A 20,425-nucleotide genomic window follows, 5' to 3' on the forward strand; every position below is an offset into this window, starting at 1 on the left:
GGTGCTCCTAATTAAATCTCCCCTTCGTATACTGAAATGGATTGCTTTTTATTGAACTTGAAGTCCTGGGCATCACGGTGGCTAAGTGGTTAGCACTTCTGCCTTACAGCACTGGGGCCATGAGTTCAGTTCCCAACCATGGCCTTATCTGTGTGGAGTTTGTATGTTCTCCCTGTGTTTTGCGTGGGTTTCCTCCCACACTCCAAAAACATACTGGTAGGTTAATTGGCTGCTAACAAATTGACCCTAGTCTCTCTCTGTCTGTCTGTCTGTCTGTCTGTCTGTCTGTCTGTCTGTCTGTCTGTCTGTCTGTCTGTCTGTCTGGGAATTTAGACTGTAAGCTCCAATGGGGCAGGGACTGATGTGAATGAGTTCTCTGTACAGCGCTGCGGAATCAGTGGCGCTATATAAATACCTGATGATGATGATGATGCTTAACCCTATATTGCACCTGTACAATTCAAAAGTGGGGACATAGACATCACAGACCTAAAAATGGCTATAATAGCCTCCGACACCCTAGTGCTTAATTTTTCCAGTGCTGTGGATGACATAGCTCGGGAAAGTGGCAGGAATAATCATCATCTATTTATATAGCGCCACTAATTCTGCAGCGCTGTACAGTGAACTCGCTCACATCAGTCCCTGCCCCACTGACTATGGTAAATTTTGATAGCAGCCAATTAGCAGCTACTAGTATTTTTTGGAGTGTGGGAGGAAACCCACACAAACACTGGGAGACCATACAAACTCCACACAGATAAGGCCATGGTCGGGAATCGAACTCATGACCCCAGTGCTGTGAGGCAGAAGTGCTAACCACTGAGCCACCGTACTGACCAATAAGTTGTATATGTTGCTGTTCATTGACTATCACTGTGCTGTCTGCTTTACCACAGGCTGGAACAGCCCTTGGACACATCATGTCCAGAGCACGGATGCAAGACCCATCTGCAAGCACTGGGCAGGCTGTCTTCTGAGCGTTTACATCACAAGCGTTGTCACAAGAGGAATACGGAAGAAAAGGTATAGTTTATTTCTGTATGTTTAATGTAGATCAGGAGTAGATTGTTTATGACAGGCTCTTCCCAGCACTGTGTGTTATGTTTCAGGGGGAGTTCTCAAAACTATTAAGGGGAGATTCATTTCTTCGCACGGTGTCTCTGGAACTTCAGCTGAGACACCTCGCGCCGATGTTGTGCCTGGAATTTCCGCTCATTGTTTCTCACACCCTGTAGAGATGCAAGGAAAAATTAGCTGAGATTCCTGCCGTAACTGCTGGCAATGTGCGCAACCGGACATCGCAAAGATGTCTGCGCGCTGCTTCGCCGGTCATTGAATCACTGACATGTGGCAAACAGCTACCTTTTTTTATAAGGGCTTTTCACTGTTATTACTTGCAGAGGACCATGTCATTCATTTGCACAACAAATGGCAACATTTGACTTATTACAGAACCAATGCTATTGATATTAGCACAAGGCAAAACATGCATAGGTGTGAATTTCACCCTCCATAAATCACTTGGTATTTATTGGAATAGTTTAAGTTCCTACAAGATCTACAGGTTAACCACATGCTTCATAAATAAGAACCTTGAAAGTATAAACTTTTTGTTGCATTTGACTGGAGTTCAGGGCACTAAATGTATTCATTGTTCAACACCGGTTACACACAGACAAGCAGGAGATGAATTGGGAGGGGCTAGAACACGATGTAGCATCAGTGTTCACACCACTATTTCAGCTTTGGTTCCATGTATAAGTTTGGAGTGAGTGGGGTTAGGCAAAGAGCTCAGTCTAAGGATGTGATTCTACTTTCAAACTGGTGCGAGAAGGTTTTTCGTATTCAGTGCATCAACAGGTTAACAAAGTTCACTCATCCAATATGTTTCTCTACTTACAGAATAATTTTACAAACTAATATTTGCATCTTGAAAACCCCTCTTCCTAATATCTGGTTTAGTAATATCCCTGTCACTTTCATCTGCATTACTTGTGGCCTACAAACGGAGAAAGGGCAGGACAGGAAGTAATGCTAAAATGTTTATGGCCCGTGGAAAGAAGTTGGCTGCCCGGTCCGTGTACAGCCTGTTATACGTACATGCCTGCTCCACAGGCTCTCTACACAAATTACTATGAGAAAGGTTTCAGACATCTCGGAATTCTTCCTAATGTGTGGATACATTTATGTTGAGTGTGGGAGTATTGGCCTATTCGGCACTGTAAAATCTTCACTGATTTATAGGGCAGCAGAATCCCTCAGGTTGTTCAGAGTGCCAGTCCTTGTATCGCCTGTCTAAAACACTAATTATTTCAGACAGAAGTTAATGTGCTTCATGTGATGAGAATGGAAAAACTACTCTACTTCATGTGCCTGTAGCCTGCCAAATATTAAATGGCATGTAGAATATCTAATTCATAAATAAATGCAACTTGTTTTGGCCTTGGCAAATCTCTCTGGACTCTTCCTAACCTCTAGTGGAGCCTAAATATTACAATGCGACAGGTTGCAAGTGTGGATATAAATCACTGCATTTTCCTGGCAATTTTAGCATGTGGCTCACAAGGAAAAAATCCCAATGTTACTAGAATGTAAAATGAGATCTCGGTTAGCTACAATTCTGTATTTTAGGAGGAGAGTTTCTTTTTTAGGTTTCATTTTTAAAGTGTACCTGTCATGGTGTTTTTGTTTGGGGTTTTTTTTTGTTACAAATATAACATGAGTAACACAGTGTGCTTGCTTTGTTCCAGTATTAACCCACACATCATTCTTCATTAAATAAGTTATTTGTCCTAATCCCTTCTGTCTTGTATGTCATCATCAGCTATTTATATAGCGCCACTAATTACGCAGCACTGTACAGAGAACACACGCACATTAGTACCTGGCCCATTGGGGCTTAGTCTAAATTCCCTAACACACACACACACACACAGAGACTAGGGTGAATTTGATAACGGCAATTAACCTACTGGTATGTTTTTGGAGTGTGAGAGGAAACCAGAGCACCTGGAGGAAATTGACGCAAAAACGGGGAGAACATACAAACTCCACACAGATAAGGCCCTGATTGGGAATCAAACTTGTGACCCCAGTGCTGTGAGGTAGAAGTGCTAACCACTGAGCCACCGTGCTGCCCTGTCCTGCGATAATGCTTTAGACATTTATTAAATTACCTGAAACACCCATATTGCAAATCTCCTGCCGGCTTTCAATAGATTGGCTATGAATGAGCACATGCTTCCTACAGTTCTGCCAGTAAATGGGCTGGTCACGCTCTCAATGACACGCAAGAATATTTCTAAATGCCCATACATACATGGGAAGTTGAGTTTAGAAGAAACTATTTGGCTACAACTCACAGTAAATGGAACCTGTCTGTCCTGTTGTAATATGTACGTAACAGACAACTTTAATAACTAAAGCTGGTCATATGGGGTGAGTTTTGTCAGCCCGGTTGGCTCAAAATTGCAACATGTGTGCGCCTCCAACATTAAGATCACATACTTTAAAACGCATTCAGATTTTAATCGTTCTTGTAGGAAAATGCTAGTAGCCGGTGACCGCCGTTTTTTGTGAGTGTGCAGTCATCGGCCATCTACACTAATTGGGCCCAATATTTTGTCCACCAAACCAGACACAGATCCAGTTGTTCGGGATAGATCAAATATCATAGATTTGGTGGAAAACTTTGTCGGACAATAGTGTGTGTGTGTGTGTGTGTGTGGGAGGTGTTTGTGTGGTCATCAAATGACTCACTACTTGAGTCCCTCGTGATCCAGGCTCACGGGCCAGTTTCACAAATACAGTTATTTGGCTAACGTGTTGGTAGAAGTCATGTTGTCTCCCCAAGACACCAAATATCATAACCGTTGACCTGGAAACGCTCCATGAAAAATACTGTGTTCACAATTGCATCCAACTGTAAGTGCAAAAAAAAATCCCGTGACACAATAATAACTTTATTTTTTCCCATCCAGCAAATAATTCATCGCGCCGAAGGCCCAAAGTTGATGTCTTGGCCACTTGTTTACTTTCTCCTGATGTCTTCAGCATCTGCGGTTTGTTTTGGCTGATTGAATTCCCAGCTTCCGGAGGGCTCATCTGTTTTAATGGAGGTCTTTTTCCTATTTTGAGCAAGGTCACACACTGGTGACTTGTGCCTGGAATCATTGCAGACCATGTGTGTTTGTAATATTCTTTTCGCCCTGGAACGTGCCGGCCGTCTTCTCGGCTGATGGCTTCATGCTGAAGTGCAATTGATCACTGAGCATGTTTGCAGGAGAAATGCTTTGACTGATTGGTCCACTTTTGTGGATTTCTCTTTCTTTATTGAAATAGACCGATTAGATCCAAAGGGTCTATTTTGTAAATATAAGTCTGGCCTCTTGCCATTGGTTAGATACATCCTGCTAGAGACAGCATGTAAAGCAACCTGTAACTGAAGATTCAGGGTGAGGGGGGGATACTGTATACGTGATCACCCCCGATACTGTATCAACCGCCAGGCGACAGTCGGTATGAGAATACAGACTCTAGTAATGGCCATTTACGTTAAATCAAGACACTGTCCTAATGATGTTGGAGGAGCTTCTGCTGTCTATATTGGGTTTTGGAAGTAATCATGTTTAACAGCTGCTGCGAAATGTCAGGTTAATGCTGAACATTTGATTTTACCCTCTTGTCCTTTTTCATACCTGAACATTTACATTTAGGTCCTTTTTAAATAGCTTCAGGAAATGTTAATGTATCGAAGTTATATTTGGGGGAAAAATGTTTTATTTCTCAATCATCCACTCTGGGGGACACTGCTTCCATGGGGTTGTATGAGGGTACATGGAGTTGGCACTTAAATAATTGCTGCTAACTCCTCCCCTCTGCAACTCCTACAAACATCAGTTTAGTTTAAGTGCCCAAGGAGTTGGGCTGTATAGATACTGCTCTGCAGTACTTGCTGTAGTTAGTATAGGAGATATAGTGCTGCTGGCAGAACTTAGATCTACAGGCAAAACAGACAGCATGCCATTCTCTTCTTACAAGGACTCAGCATGGGCTGACAAAAAGTATCTGTTAGCTTACAGTGAGAACCGCCATACAGAGGAAAAGGAGGAGCTGTGGGACAGCGTGTAGCATGGAGAGACAGGGTGGGCAGCTGCAGTGTGACCTGGAAGGGTCGAGTAAAGAGGTGCTCCAGAGGAAAAAGTGTACTGGGAGCGAGGTTACCAAATTAACCCCCCCCCCCCCCTTCCCCAGATATTGTACCTGGTGTTTCATGAAGATAGGCCGGTCCTCCAGATGGTCCCTTCTTTCCTTCCAAAGGTGGTCGCCGGTTTCCACATAAATCAAGAAATTATGGTTCCGGCCTTTAGGGAAGGGGCGTCCTCAGTGGGAACTTCCCCTCAGCTTGGATGTAGTTAGGGCTCTGCAGATCTATGTGAATAGGACTTCGTCTTGTTGAAAGACAGATTCCCTTTTTGTCCTCTGATTCCCAGAAAAGTGTCTGACCAGGCTCCAAGCAAACTATTGCTCGTTGGATTACGTCTATGGTAAAACATGCTTATGTTAGTTCGAACCGACCTGTGCCAGTCACTCAGTGCTGACTCCACTCGTTTGGCGAGGGCCTCTTGGGCTGCGAGTCACTGTGTTTCTGCAGATCAGCTTTGCCGGGCGGCCACCTGGTGCTCTGTACATACATTTACCAAATCCTATCAGTTTAATGTTTTTGCGTCTTCGGACGCTGTCTTGTGGGCCGGTCTGTCAGAGCGGTCCCTGCCTAAGGGGGGCTGCTTTAGAAAGTCCCCGTGGTAGCGGTGTACCCCAGAGCGGATGATTGAGAAGATTTGTGTACTTGCGTTAAATCTCTTTCTCTGAAACCATCTGGGGGCACTGGGTTCCTTCCCTTCTGCTGTGTGGTCTTGGTTGTTTGGCTTTTGTCTTTGGGGCTTTAGTATTATACTGAGGCTTGTGGGGATTGCAGAGGGGAGCACTTGGCAGCAAGTTTAGTTGTTAACTATTTAAGTGCCAACTCCATGGTAGCAGAGAAAGAGATTCAATGTAAGTACATAAATCTTCTTTTCTGGAACTTTAAAAACAATAAATATCTGATTTATACCTTTTTTCTTTATTATTATTTTTTTTCCCGAACATTTATTCGAACGTCTTCTTTTTTTTTTTTTTTTTTTTTTTTTTTTTTTTTCTTTTAATGAGAATGCAACTAAAGCTTTTAATTGCACAATGTCCTGAAGGTTGGAAATTTGCATGTAATTTAGTCTGTTTTGACAAACGGCAATAATGTTTGAATTTTTCAATGTTCTAGTGGTTATTTCTGTGATGCAGATGGGGAATAACAATCTGTGGTGCCACTTACCAATGGACCAGCACAGTTCTGAGCATGTTTTCTATTACATAAGCTTTGAAAAGTCCTTTGACGTTTATGATGGGAATGTAATGTGCACTAGGTTTCCCAATTGTAACATAAAATATTTACAGTTATTTTGGTTAAAAAAAATAAATAATGAAACCATAAATTGCTTTATATGAAATGAGTTGCTAGTAACATTTATAAATACGTATATGTAAACATTCCAAGAGCTTAGCAGAGCTGAAATAGGTGTCGGGATTTGTTTGTTTAAAAAAACAAAACTGTTGAGTGGATTTCGACCAACCTTGGTTGGGAGCAACAGTGTGAATATTTAAGTGTAAAGAGGTGTGTGGTTTTATGTATTCATAATGTGATTCCATATGTGCTCTCTATGTGTTTTAAGAGCACCCGTCGCGTAGACTAGAGTTTCTCTTTTTTTTTTCCTTTTTTTTTTTTTTATTTAACATGCATTCCCCCACGTGATAATAAATTTCATTTACATGTTTACTATGAAATACCCATTCTGATTTAGTATTGTATATGTTTTATTATTTAGGAATACTTTTTAGATGCTGATTCTTTTAGCTTGGAGGTCCTGTAGGAAGCTAACACAATATGTTCCTGTGCAGAAATACCGCAATTATGATACAGGAAACATCGCTCATCTTTGCTAGCATCTCGATGAGCAATGTGTTCTACTTGAAACATCCAGTGGAGATGCCTTGTGCGAAGGACCGTCGGATATATATAGATATATATAAATATAGATGTAGAGAGATGGATGTAGATCTATATATGTCTATAGAGAGATATAGTTATAGATATGTTCTATATATTTAGTAGTTCCGATGTGACAGGTCCTTTTTAATGCGTTTCTGTGCTGCACTTTTGGTCTTTATCAATACGTGGTGGCTGGGTGGGGCAGGTTGTGAACATAGCGGAAGGCACCAGGGGGTATAAAAGAGACAAGGTAAGTGACATTATTGCACAATGAAAAAGAAACTGAAATTTTCTATGGCAATGATCGGAGATACCATCTGTGACCGTGGCATGCCTGACTATGGTATAAACAAATGTTGTAATACCTCTATCTCTCTTTCTGTTTTAGAATCGTATTTCTGACCGCTATGAAAGAGGAGCAGGAGTAGAGTCCAGTCTTGGTTTCCTGCTGGACCCACAAAACAATAGCACTGACAAGTAAGTGTTTTACTAAGGCTGGGTGTAAGACATATAAATACATTCCTCCTTCACTAAAAGACCTTGCTTTAGCGGCCTACCCATTCACTAGCAACCGGTCGCCTAACCTAGACACCGTCCCGGCAGCCGTTAGGTCGACTGACACAATATTCATAAGATTGCAGCCAATCCGTTCACCACGGTGACAACACAGAGGGAGTTCTTATGCTGCTTGCTCATGAATATTGGTGCAGCTGCCAACCTGGCCGCCTGTGCTAGGTGTAGGAGGCAGGAGATTTTTATTTTATTTTTTTAATAAATATAATTATCGTAGATTTTGTAAGGTGCCACGGTTATTATTATAATAAATAATCAGAATAATCACTTGAGAGTCCAACTGGTTAAAGTTGGATAGTGGAAGATTCAAATATAACAAAGGATTTTGCCTGTGCATGATGGCACCCTGCATACAGACTATCTCAAATGAGCCATTTTTTGTTCCAGGCTGGTTAATGCTCTTCTGCATGTGGTCCGGAAACAGTGCGCGATTCTGAAACGGGCCAATCTTCAGACGCCAGAAATGGATGCTGAGCTGCAAGCCCTGGAGCTTTTGGCAGCGGGCGGTCAGACCCTAACCGATGTAACGCAGGCTGATAATGTGGAAAAAAACTATGTTTCTGGAGCAGTCACCAGTAAGACCCTCAAAGAAGAGGACATTCATCTGCCTGCAATGGAGGGTGAGTCTGCGTCCCAACTGACCAGGGAAAGGAACATGTGGCTCCTCAGTTGTTGGCAAGCAGTGCATGCTGGGAGATGCAGAAACAACTGCAGTCACATAGCTCTGGCTCACTGAGTCATGTGACCACTGCAATGTCACATTTATTCAGTTACATAAAGGTTTAGAATTCTACAAACAAAGGCTTTATGGAATTTTAAGTTTCATGTCCCTTCTGAAGCCCTTCACTATGTGTGCAATTTCCATCTTGTCTAGTATCCCCGTGGAATCCTCAGTGTTTGGTGTCAGTCGCTCTACATGAACTCGGGCATAGGTTATTAATAGTACAATGGAGGTTTGACAGATCTGAGATTATTTCCCTAACCCACTCCACATGTTGTCTACTTGTTGGTTCTTGGTAGATGAAACCAAATCAAAATAAAATGAAAAAATAACAAATTTTAAAGCGGTTTTCCGAGACAGAGAAGAGAATCACAGAGCTCTGCTGACATGTGTAGTGTTTTATCATGTTGTACTTGTGTATTGTGCAAATAATTGTAATTTTCTCCGAACAGAGCGTATATTACCTGTTTGTATAGCTTCAAGGGATAGTCCGCACAAGCTGGTTATTTTACTGAATTCCTTATAGAATGTAACCTGTAAAATACAGCCAGTTTAGGATCTGTTGATATCTGTACTATCATTGACATCCATGGCACACAGGGAACACAGAAAATCAATGTCTACAATAGATCTCTAGGGCCAAATGTACCTGGCGGGTTTGAAAAGTGGAGATGTTGCCTATAGCAACCAATCAGATTCTAGCTATTAATTTGTAGAATGCACTAAATGACAACTAGAATCTGGTTGCTATAGCAACATCTCCGCTTTGCAAACCCACCGGAAACTCTCAGCTTGGTACAGTTCCCCTCTAGTCTGCAGTGGATTTCTCCCATGTATTCCATTTGCACAGCAAACCGGCCTGTTTCGACAATCCCTTTAATTCAGGTGCATTTGGTGTGAAGTGTTTTCTTTAGTTGTTCTTTAGCACCCTGTTTACTGGCCACCCTTTGATGTTTTATATCGTCTGATCTACTCCCTGGAAGAATGATGTAAATTCTGATGTTATAGGTGTGCAGGAACAATCGTGACATTTACTCTACTTACACAGAAATGTTGCAGCCTTAGGATAGGGGAAAAAATATTGTTCCTCTGGTGACTGTATTAAAAGGCTTCTGTGGAACCTGTGCTTCAAGTCCCTGGAGGTAATTGCTGCCCTGTGAGAGACTTGTGACATTTTTGTGTGCCGCCAACTCATTTAAAAATATAGATAAGGTGAGAATTTTTGTACTGTTCTTAAAATATTTAATTATATACAAACACTTCAATAAATGTACCGACTTATCCGCCTTTGTTTTTCTGTACATGGGTGAGGCCTCTAATTGAATACCGGCAAACAATTGTGGTGGAATGTATAAAAGAGACTTGAGTCATAGCACCTCTAGATATGAGGGTTCTCATCTAATGAACATTTCTTGTTGTGTGTAGTAGAGCTAGTATTGTATGTGTTGTTGTTTCTGTTCAGTACTTCTAGACCTCATTAATGGGAGATTCAAGCCCAAGGGCTAAAGCCTATTTGAAATTATAATTCCATGACTGATGTCATCATTACATTTGGGACATGTCTCTGATGATAACGGAAGGTTATTGCTGGCTGGAGATGCAAGTTAACACTTGGTTTTCTATTATTATCAGCTATTTATATAGCGCAACGAATTCCGTAGTGCTGTACAGAGAACTCACTCACTATCAGTATATTTGTGAAGTGTGGGAGGAAACCGGAGCACCTGGAGGAAAACCACGCAAACACTAGTAGAACATACAAACTCGACACAGATAAGGAATTAGCAATGATAATATCAATCTTTACCACATCTATTATGTGTTACATAAGGTTTTAGGCTAGTGGGTATTGCAAAAAATAGATCACGGGGACTTAAAATAATGCAAATGTTACCAACAGCTTAGGAACTTGATATATTGATGGCTTTGACATTTTTTTTTCTGTTTCATCCAATCCGGGGGACACTGCTACTATGGGGTTGCATGAGAGGACCGATAGAGTTGGCACTTAAATCGTTAATTGTTTAATGTACTTGCTGACCGATCGCCTCCCCTCTATAGCTCCTCACTGTTTATTTGTTTTAAGTGTCCAAGGAGTTGGTCTTAATTGAAAACTGCTGCAGTTTTTTCTTTTTATTAATCATATATTTTCCTTTTTATTTTATAATTTTACTTGTTTTACTCTACTAATAGGTAAGTGTGCTGTTTGCCAACACACTCGTTTAGTCTGGGTCTGCTGTCTGTTTTTACACTGACTGACCCCCACATTCTGCTGGATAAGAGCCGATCTGCTCTTCCTAGCTGTACATGATACTGACATATGATACTTAATGACAGCGGTTTTCAGCTGCTGTCAATCACCGCTGCGCAGTCAGGAACACCGGTGCTGCCCTTAGGCATCGCCTCTCCTTCTGTATCGGCACTTGTTCAGCTGCTAGCCCGCCCAGCGGAGACCCCCAGCGCCAGATGCAGCTATCCCTCCTGCTCCCGTTCCAATAGTCCCTTCTCTTGCGGTCCTGATACCAGTTGCTTCTGTGGTCCATGGCACCTCTTCTCCCACTCTCCAGGGTCTGCCTCAAGGGGAACCCTCTTGGTCCGTGTCATTGGTTACAGGCCTAGAGCAGGAAGTAGGTTCCTAAACTCGTCTAGACCTCAGGTGCCACGCAAGCGTCATAGGTCCGCTCATCCCCTCTTTTCAGTCGCAGGCTCGGAAGTATTGTCTGAGGAGGAGGGTGAACTCCTTTAGGATTCTGACTCCTCTCAGTTGGGGGACCTGGAGGAACCTTCCAGGAGTCGGGATATAGAGGATTTCGTGCTGGCTGTACGTCGGGCCTTAATTAGACCTTTTGGGCTTGCCTTTTCTTTGCACACTTATGTTGGCAGAGGCATTTTGTTCTTGGGTATAATTCATTTTTATTGAATAGATTGGAACTATGCCTGCAGTGACTTACAATGTCACTTTGATATGGCCGTATCTCTAACATGGAATTACCTTTGTTGTAAGCAATAGAGACAACCATGTTTTGAAAATAATATCTTTTATGTTGGTGTAAGAGCAATGCTGCTATGGTGTTTGGCGCAAGAGATAATCCGCTGCTGATAGATGAGGAAATAATCTGTTTGGGTATCCATGCAGTGACGTGGGGAGATGATGGATATATAGTTGGAGATTAAAAGTATCCATTCCCTTGGCATCCATAGCATTGAGATAATATGCATAGTTCTATTCTATAAATGTCAATCCCAAGGTTTCTCCCTGAGTAATGAGCTCTTCTGATTAAACTTTTATTTGGAGTTTTTTGTTTTGTTTTTCCAACGCTCAATTTACAGTGATAACTGGAGAGCTGTAAAACAGTCCATGTAGTTCCCCTATGGAAAATAACGAAACAAAGTCTATGGCCCGTGTAAGATTAGGTCTAGATGAAGTCAGATATTTGCTGTAAGTCATCTTGAAGTAATTGTTCATGTCAATTATAACAGACGAAAATACCAAAGACTGGGTCATCAGTTAATCTGTACATATGATATTAATAGTTGTCTCCTAAATGGGAGACAACCTCCAATACAGCTTGTAGGCTGAAACTTTCCCCTGGGACTCCCAATACCTGAGATGGAATTGCGCAGCAGAGATGTTTTCCGAGACGTAGGACTGGAGCCATCCTACTGATTCGATCAACTAGACAGGGAGGCGTGTACTGAATGTGGCACGTGATTGGATGGCCAACACTCCTGTCCAATTATGTGATTTATTAAGAACAGACTTTCCATACCAGGAGATTTGAATTGCACTCACAGTTCTTTTCTCCAGTGCTGAAAGCTCTCTGCGCTCCCATTTCTCAGGTAAAAGTGGTTCTGTGGAAGGACTTAGATGGAAATGGTACACTGAGAGCGCAGTTCTAAAGGAAAGGGCAGGTTTCTCTCCAAATTAGATAGTCACTTTTTCTTTCAGGTAAATTAAATTCATTGAGCTGTAAGTTTTGGCACAACTTTGTGCCATTTGTAGCGGTGCAGTATTTGTCACCCCAGAGTTTCTGCCAACATTAGTTAGAAGATCAGATTCTTTCTAATACAAATGTTTGGTCACCTCTTGCTGATAATTTGATAATTAATCTCTGTTTGTCCCCCCCCCCCCCCCCCCCCCTGAGTATTCTTTTTTTTTTTTTCTTTTTTTTTTTTAGGACTATGAAAACAAAGCTAGTTTCTGTGACAACTAACTCGATGTGTGTGTCAAAAGTGACGTTGTGTTATACAGTGCTCTCTTTATACCACCCTTTTTATAATAGCAGAAACTTGTGGATGTAAGCTCCATGTCTGATGCATGAGAGAGTCCATTATTTAACCAAGTAATTTTCATAGGACCTGTGGTTCAGTAGTGTCTGGAGAATTCTAATTTGACCAACAACTTTCTTCTTTTCTCTTTATTTATTTAGACGTTATTCCAGTTATTAAAGAGGAGGAACCTGTTAAACCCATTGTACCAGCGCACTCCACCAGGAAAAGGCAACCGATGAAGCGCCTCCGGCGAGAGCTTCTTCCAGACACCAGCCCTACACTCTGTAGCCCAGTTGTACCAGTGAAAAGAAGAAGAAAAGCAGAAGCAAACACCCCATCTAAATCCAGGGAAGTTGTTCCCAGCACCCCGGAGGTCCTTGTTAAGAGACTAAGAAAATCATCCATTCCTAGCCGACCAGCTCTCCGATCTAGTGCAAATCTGTTTTCTAACAAAGGCTGTGACCCCACTCTCGCCCACTCATCAAAACGGTCGTCTCACTGCACGCCAAAACAAGTCTCGCTAGCGACGTCAAAGCTGCTTCCTCAGACTGTCCCAAAAAGCAGAGTGCCACTGGGAATATCTACTCTCCAGAACAATGCCACGATCCAGGCACCAGATCTAGCACTCAAGGATATGAACGCCACCTTTGACCTGTCTGAAGAAGACTGGATGATGTCTGAGATGGACAAAACGGTGACTTTTGGAACCTCTAAATTCCCTGGCTGGGAAAATGTTGGTGTACCACCGATTGACTGCACATTTACAAAAAGGTTGGTAATGCCACGGTTCCCTCTTACGTCACGGATGGGCAACTGCTGCCAGATCTTGGTGCATGTTTTATTTCAGCAGTAACAGCTTTATATATTTGGGATCATCATCCTGCAATAATGAATTGATTTCCAAAGCATTAGTGTGATTGTGCTGTGTCTCCCCTGAGTGTGTAGTCTCCTGTGACACTGCTGTGAGTGCCTCGCTTGTTTCTGAATCTATTCTATTTTATGACCATCTACTGACTCTACAGTCTATTGTGTCTTGTGTGAATGTGTCATCTGCACCCTGTATTTGTGTGTGTGACCTACTATGATACTCTGCTGTAAATGAGAGTTATGTGCGACTGTGACAGCATCCCCTCATATCTCTTCTGTGATTAAGTATGTCATTAACCGTATGCTGTGGAGGTCCTGGGTAAGAAGTAGTTACTGATTGTATCCACTTAGCCCAACTTGTGCGCCATTCTTACTGACTGCGTCCACGTGGTCCAGCTTGTGCGCCATTCTTATTAACTGCGTCCACGTGGCCCAGCTTGTGTGCTGTTCTTACTGACTGCGTCCACGTGGCCCAGCTTGTGTGCTGTTCTTACTGACTGCGTCCACGTGGTCCAGCTTGTGCGCCATTCTTATTAACTGCGTCCACGTGGCCCAGCTTGTGTGCTGTTCTTACTGACTGCGTCCACGTGGTCCAGCTTGTGCGCCATTCTTACTGACTGCGTCCACGTGGCCCAGCTTGTGTGCTGTTCTTACTGACTGCGTCCACGTGGCCCAGCTTGTGCGCTGTTTTTACTGACTGCGTCCACGTGGCCCAGCTTGTGCACTGTTCTTACTGACTGCATCCACGTGGCCCAGCTTGTGTGTCGTTCTTACTGACTGCATCCACGTGGCCCATCTTGTGTGCCGTTCTTACTGACTGCATCCACGTGGCCCAGCTTGTGTGCCGTTCTTACTGACTGCGTCCACGTGGCCCAGCTTGCGCGCTGTTCTTACTGACTGCGTCCACGTGGCCCAGCTTGTGCGCCATTCTTACTGACTGCGTCCACGGGGCCCAGCTTGCGTGCTGTTCTTACTGACTGCGCCCACGTAGCCCAGCTTGTGCGCCGTTCTCGCTGACTGCGCCCACGTAGCCCAGCTTGTGCGTCGTTCTCGCTGACTGCGCCCACGTAGCCCAGCTTGTGTGCCGTTCTCACTGACTGCGCCCACGTAGCCCAGCTTGTGCGCCGTTCTCACTGACTGCGCCCACGTAGCCCAGCTTGTGCGCCGTTCTCACTGACTGCGCCCACGTAGCCCAGCTTGTGCGTCGTTCTCACTGACTGCGCCCACGTAGCCCAGCTTGCGCGCTGTTCTTACTGACTGCGCCCACGTAGCCCAGCTTGTGTGTCGTTCTCACTGACTGCGTCCACGGGGCCCAGCTTGTGTGCCGTTCTTACTGACTGCGCCCACGTAGCCCAGCTTGTGTGCCGTTCTCGCTGACTGCACCCACGTAGCCCAGCTTGTGTGTCGTTCTTACTGACTGCGCCCACGTAGCCCAGCTTGTGCGCCGTTCTCGCTGACTGCGCCCACGTAGCCCAGCTTGTGCGCCGTTCTCACTGACTGCGCCCACGTAGCCCAGCTTGTGCGTCGTTCTCACTGACTGCGCCCACGTAGCCCAGCTTGTGCGCCGTTCTCACTGACTGTGCCCACGTAGCCCAGCTTGTGCGCCGTTCTCACTGACTGCGCCCACGTAGCCCAGCTTGTGCGTCGTTCTCACTGACTGCGCCCACGTAGCCCAGCTTGCGCGCTGTTCTTACTGACTGCGCCCACGTAGCCCAGCTTGTGTGTCGTTCTCACTGACTGCGTCCACGGGGCCCAGCTTGTGTGCCGTTCTTACTGACTGCGCCCACGTAGCCCAGCTTGTGTGCCGTTCTCGCTGACTGCGCCCACGTAGCCCAGCTTGTGTGTCGTTCTTACTGACTGCGCCCACGTAGCCCAGCTTGTGCGCCGTTCTCACTGACTGCGCCCACGTAGCCCAGCTTGTGCGCCGTTCTCGCTGACTGCGCCCACGTAGCCCAGCTTGTGCGCCGTTCTCGCTGACTGCGCCCACGTAGCCCAGCTTGTGCGCCGTTCTCGCTGACTGCGCCCACGTAGCCCAGCTTGTGTGTCGTTCTTGCTGACTGAGCCCACGTAGCCCAGCTTGTGCGTCGTTCTCACTGACTGCGCCCACGTAGCCCAGCTTGTGTGCCGTTCTCGCTGACTGCGCCCACGTAGCCCAGCTTGTGTGTCGTTCTTACTGACTGCGCCCACGTAGCCCAGCTTGTGCGCCGTTCTCACTGACTGCGCCCACGTAGCCCAGCTTGTGCGCCGTTCTCGCTGACTGCGCCCACGTAGCCCAGCTTGTGCGCCGTTCTCGCTGACTGCGCCCACGTAGCCCAGCTTGTGCGCCGTTCTCGCTGACTGCGCCCACGTAGCCCAGCTTGTGTGCCATTCTTGCTGACTGAGCCCACGTAGCCCAGCTTGTGCGCTGTTACATGTACTAATATGTTAGTGGATTTGTTTTGCCCCCAGTTCTGATGTTCCTGTGTTCATCATGAGTGGCCTCTCTGTAAGGAACCCAAACACTGTTCCAGTTACCTCCTCTGTAAAATCCTACTCTCAGAGAAGAAGGCGATCTATGAGGTGAGGCATGGGATGTTTGCTCACTGTCTGCTATTGATCGATTGGGGGTCCTTTAAACTTGTTTTATATAAAAATGTCTTTAGTAATAATCCACGGTACAGGTGTCTGAAAACTCAGGTGCTAAATGCTCTAACCTATTTTGCAGTTCTACTGTAGTAATGTGGTGAGGATGCTGTCTGGGCAGCACCGAATATATAAAGTATAATTAAATGGGATAAATCTTTCGAGCTCCGGTATGACTAATACGTTTTTTGGTAAACTGAGCTGGGCCAGCAACAAATGGAAACGCTGTAGCAACTGAATTAACAGCAAATTAGTGAAAGTGTCTGTCTCATTCTCCCGAGAGATGCTACATTCCCCTGTCTTCCATAAATCCCAATAGAACAGTACCAATCAGTAGTGGCACTTTAAATGGAAGTTACCTGGTCCTGTGATCTGTCCATAAGACGGCATTAATGAAGGTGCGCACTCTCAGACAGGCTGCCTACATCTCGCACAGCACTATAGTTGTGACGTGTAGAAGAAACCTACATTGGGATGAGCACTCTAGTCTGACATTGCTTCCTAGCGACCTTCAGACTGGATTCTGCTCGCTTCCGGGACGGCTGTCTCTACACGTCACATCTCTGCTATCTATTATTGAGCTTGCTTTGTGCACTCTCAGCTCAAAGTGCTCTCTTCCTGGTGAGTGTGTTTTACTTTGTTACTGGCTTTCTACATAGTTAATTTGTGTATTTAAGGACCTGGTGACAGGTGTGCTTTTATATATAATCACTGCAGGGCTCTTGTAGTACCATTATAGAGAAAGTACTTAGAGATGTTTATATAGCACCAGCATACTCTGCAAAGCTTTACAATTGGTAAAAAAAACATAGTGATAAAACAAGGCTGGGTACGAACAGACAAAGTGGTAACACAATTGAATGTATAGATCTACTTAACAGTCTAAGAAAAGTTCTGTTGTCATGGAAACGACTTTACTCCTTAGATTGTACGCTCCTCTGAGCAGGCCCATCTCTCCTCCTGTTTCCACCACTTCTAACTCTGCTCTCCAGCTACTTAGCCCTCCTCCTCGAGGGTCCTCCACCCCACGTCCACTCTCGCTCCCTCCTCCCCCCTGGGGGTCTCCCTGTCTTCCGCGCCCTCCTTCTTGGGCCCCGTCGTTTGCGAATCCTCCCTCCCCCTTCCCCGCCCTCTCTAGCTGTGCATTGAGCGTACTGAGTTGCTGTGTTTACTGTACTGTGCTGTCTCCCATTGTATTGTGATTTTGTTTGTCTCTGTACGGCGCTGCGGATGCCTTGTGGCGCCTTATAAATAAATATTAATAATAATAAAATACTCTAACACCTCTCTCCCTCACCAGCTCATCCTCTTCACGTGCAGGAAATGGGACAGTCGGCCAAAGTCGTATTGCCAAGGTACAACTGAACACAGCGAAAAAGCCGCAACGGCCACCAACCATAAGAGGTGTGTTCCTTTATCTACAGCTAAAACCTTCCAGTCAGTACTTTATAATGGTGTATGCAGACTTTATTCTGGTCTTGTAAACATTTATGTTGATCACCAGACATCTATGGTATCATCAGAACAAGATATTCTGTACTTCACCATAGACCAGACCTTCAGATGTAGTAATGCTGCTGTGAATAAAGGGTCGGATAAGTTTAGTCAACTTTTCTTGTTGCCTCATAGGCACAAAAAGGATTTTTATTTTTATTTTTTTATAGCCACAGTTGGGTATTTGTAATACATTCTCTTTTTTTTTATTTTTATTTTATTTGTGGTTCGAGCAAAATCTGAAGGTGGTGGAGCCCCAGCATTGCACTTGACCTTGGGCTTATCTGGCTTTGATCCATTTATAGCTATTCTAATCTTGTTTCCCCTCAGAAAACGTCTCCTGCAGCCCCCGGGTGCAAAGTACCAAGAGGACAGGAAAAAGGACTGTGGCGTTTGGTCGGTCATTAGGTGGCGCCCCAGGGACTCGATTAATGCAGCTTACTGCAGTCAGGTCCTAAAGACGGTGCGGTGACCGGACTTATCTCTGACACTTCAAATGTTCTACAAGACGTCCTCCTCAGGATCTCTGCCGCTTCATGTTAAATTACTCACTGGAAGTGTTTTATAGGTGTTATTGATGCTGATGTTCCCCCAATATGTCCTTATTACATTCCTAAATAGGCAGCAGTAACCAGCCTGACATACCCATAATCGGGTTAATGTGTTTACCTCTCAAAGGACTTTAATTTTAGCTTGAAAGTACAATTGTTTTGTATTTATTTAGATCTCACCTGGTATACAGAAGTATACATTTTATATTTTTTACATAAGATGCCACATATATATTATTTTGTGGACATAAGGCTCCTATTTTTTATTTTATATCTATTTAGACATTTTTCTTTTGCTTACATAGAAATTCTTTGCGTTCCGCCAGCATTTTAATGTAACTTTGTAGTGTGACAATACCTATGTTTGTGTAGGAAGGGCTTTATTGGTAATATGAAAAGCGATGTATCCTCATAGCAATCTTTGCTTTGTATAGCAACACGTGCTTTGGGCAAAGCAAGTGAATTTAGCCACTTACAACGTAAATAGTCATCTATAATCCATATGACATTGCAACGCGTTTTCACAGGGAACCAGCTAATGGGAGACCCAATGCACAGAAACCGGTCTGAAAGTGGAAATCACGGTTTCCAATAACCCCTTCTCGGAAGCGATAAGGCGGTTTTGTATTTTCCCAAACGCTGCCTTCTTCATTCTGCGCATTTAACACACATTGGGGGGTATTCAATTGTCGGCGGAAACTCAGAAAATCTCGCGGTCCGCGCACTATTACCGTTATTACGGTAATAGTACCCGGAAAAACCGTTACTACGGTAATTTTCTTGCTGGATTTCAGCTCGCAGCTCCCTGAGCCGCGAGCTGAAATCCAGCTAACTACTACCGTAATAACGGTAGTAGTTTTTACGCTGCGGGATTTCCGAACAATTGAATACCACCCATTGAGGTCAATTGAGTGACCGCCAACTATTTCCCCAAACACAAGTGAAATCACTGAATGTCAATACATTGGCATTTGACTTGTGGTTTCACTGATGTTTGAACATCTGTTTTATTTTAAATATAAATCAAGTTGCTATCCGGGCTAAACCCTGCCACATACATACAAATCTGGATTGCCAATAGACCCATTGCATCTCATTTGTCCCCAAGATGATCTTTTGTACAGTCCAAATTTGATTGGATAGGCTGAGAACATTGGCAGATGAGATTTATATTAACAAAACAGTTATTTTTCAAATTTTATTTTCTTATATATTTTTTAAATTGCTTTACATTGTATTTTATAATTGCACTTAAATATTCCCAGGACTATTCTTATCAGATGAAAAAGTATTATTTTTGCAGTAAGTCCTTTTGTTTTTATTATGCTGATTATTAACTGTTCGTATCCTGAAGCTGTGGTTTCTGCTATTGATATCTGTTTTTACCTTTACATAGACCACTAACTCATGCCACTTACTGTTACCTCCCAGCATACCGAGGTAGAGGAACATGATTATATAAATGCGGACTATGCAGAATACTAAAGAGGCACACTACAAATACAATTTCATAGAAAGTTATAAACATTCCAAACAGTTCCCACTATATAAACATAGAATATTGCTTATTAGCTGTTCTTATGGCACGTGATGAAGTGGGAACACTCAGTGCAGCTTACTTGTCGTAGTTTTAGGAGATAATGGGAGCCGGCATATTTGTCCAACCTGGACAAATGCCCCTTGGCAGAGAATATTATATATGTCTCCTGCTACAGATAACAATAGCAGATACCACTGCTACGGGATTTAAAGAGAATACTAGCAATATATTATATTAGTATGTATCTATCATGAAGGCGGTTTGTATACTGTTGTTTCACTTTCTCGCGTTCGTTCTGCATCAGATGCACATTATTGTTTGTTTTATAGTATCATTTTTACGAAGAGGACGCTATGCTAAAGGTGCTATATTCCTATAGGTTATAATATTTATTTGTAAACCTTTTCCATTTTTAAAATGTCAATTCTGTAATATCTGTAAATATTTACTTAATGAACGTTCATGGCTTTAATCTTGCAAATACCACTGTTTTGAATGTATAAGTATGTTTGAGCATGTGTCTATAATTGTGCAGATATGTATTATACGTGTTTTTTGTACATCCCGCAGTCATCAAGAGGTGCTAGAGGTAGATCACTTAAACTGTATAGGAATACTTGAAAATTAATATAAAGCTCTCCTCGGCCATTCTTATCCCACGGCTAGCACAATGGGGCAGATAGAGTTTACAGAACATGTTC

The 20,425-nt window shown here is 43.6% G+C and overlaps 1 protein-coding gene across 1 annotated transcript in view; it reads left to right on the forward strand.

Moving 5' to 3' along the window:
• LOC142108040 (kinesin-like protein KIF18B) overlaps positions 1–19,818 on the forward strand; it is a 37,348-nt gene extending 17,530 nt beyond the window's left edge. The window contains exons 10-16 of the mRNA XM_075191731.1: positions 900–1,026; positions 7,473–7,561; positions 8,045–8,277; positions 12,809–13,421; positions 15,966–16,076; positions 17,440–17,543; positions 17,964–19,818. Coding sequence (XP_075047832.1) covers positions 900–1,026; positions 7,473–7,561; positions 8,045–8,277; positions 12,809–13,421; positions 15,966–16,076; positions 17,440–17,543; positions 17,964–18,091 — 1,405 coding nt within the window. The 3' untranslated portion in view covers positions 18,092–19,818. The remainder of the gene's footprint in view (positions 1–899; positions 1,027–7,472; positions 7,562–8,044; positions 8,278–12,808; positions 13,422–15,965; positions 16,077–17,439; positions 17,544–17,963) is intronic.
• Positions 19,819–20,425: the final 607 nt, after the last annotated feature.

This window comes from Mixophyes fleayi, chromosome 11 (assembly GCF_038048845.1).
Source record: "Mixophyes fleayi isolate aMixFle1 chromosome 11, aMixFle1.hap1, whole genome shotgun sequence".
Lineage (NCBI taxonomy): Eukaryota > Metazoa > Chordata > Amphibia > Anura > Limnodynastidae > Mixophyes > Mixophyes fleayi.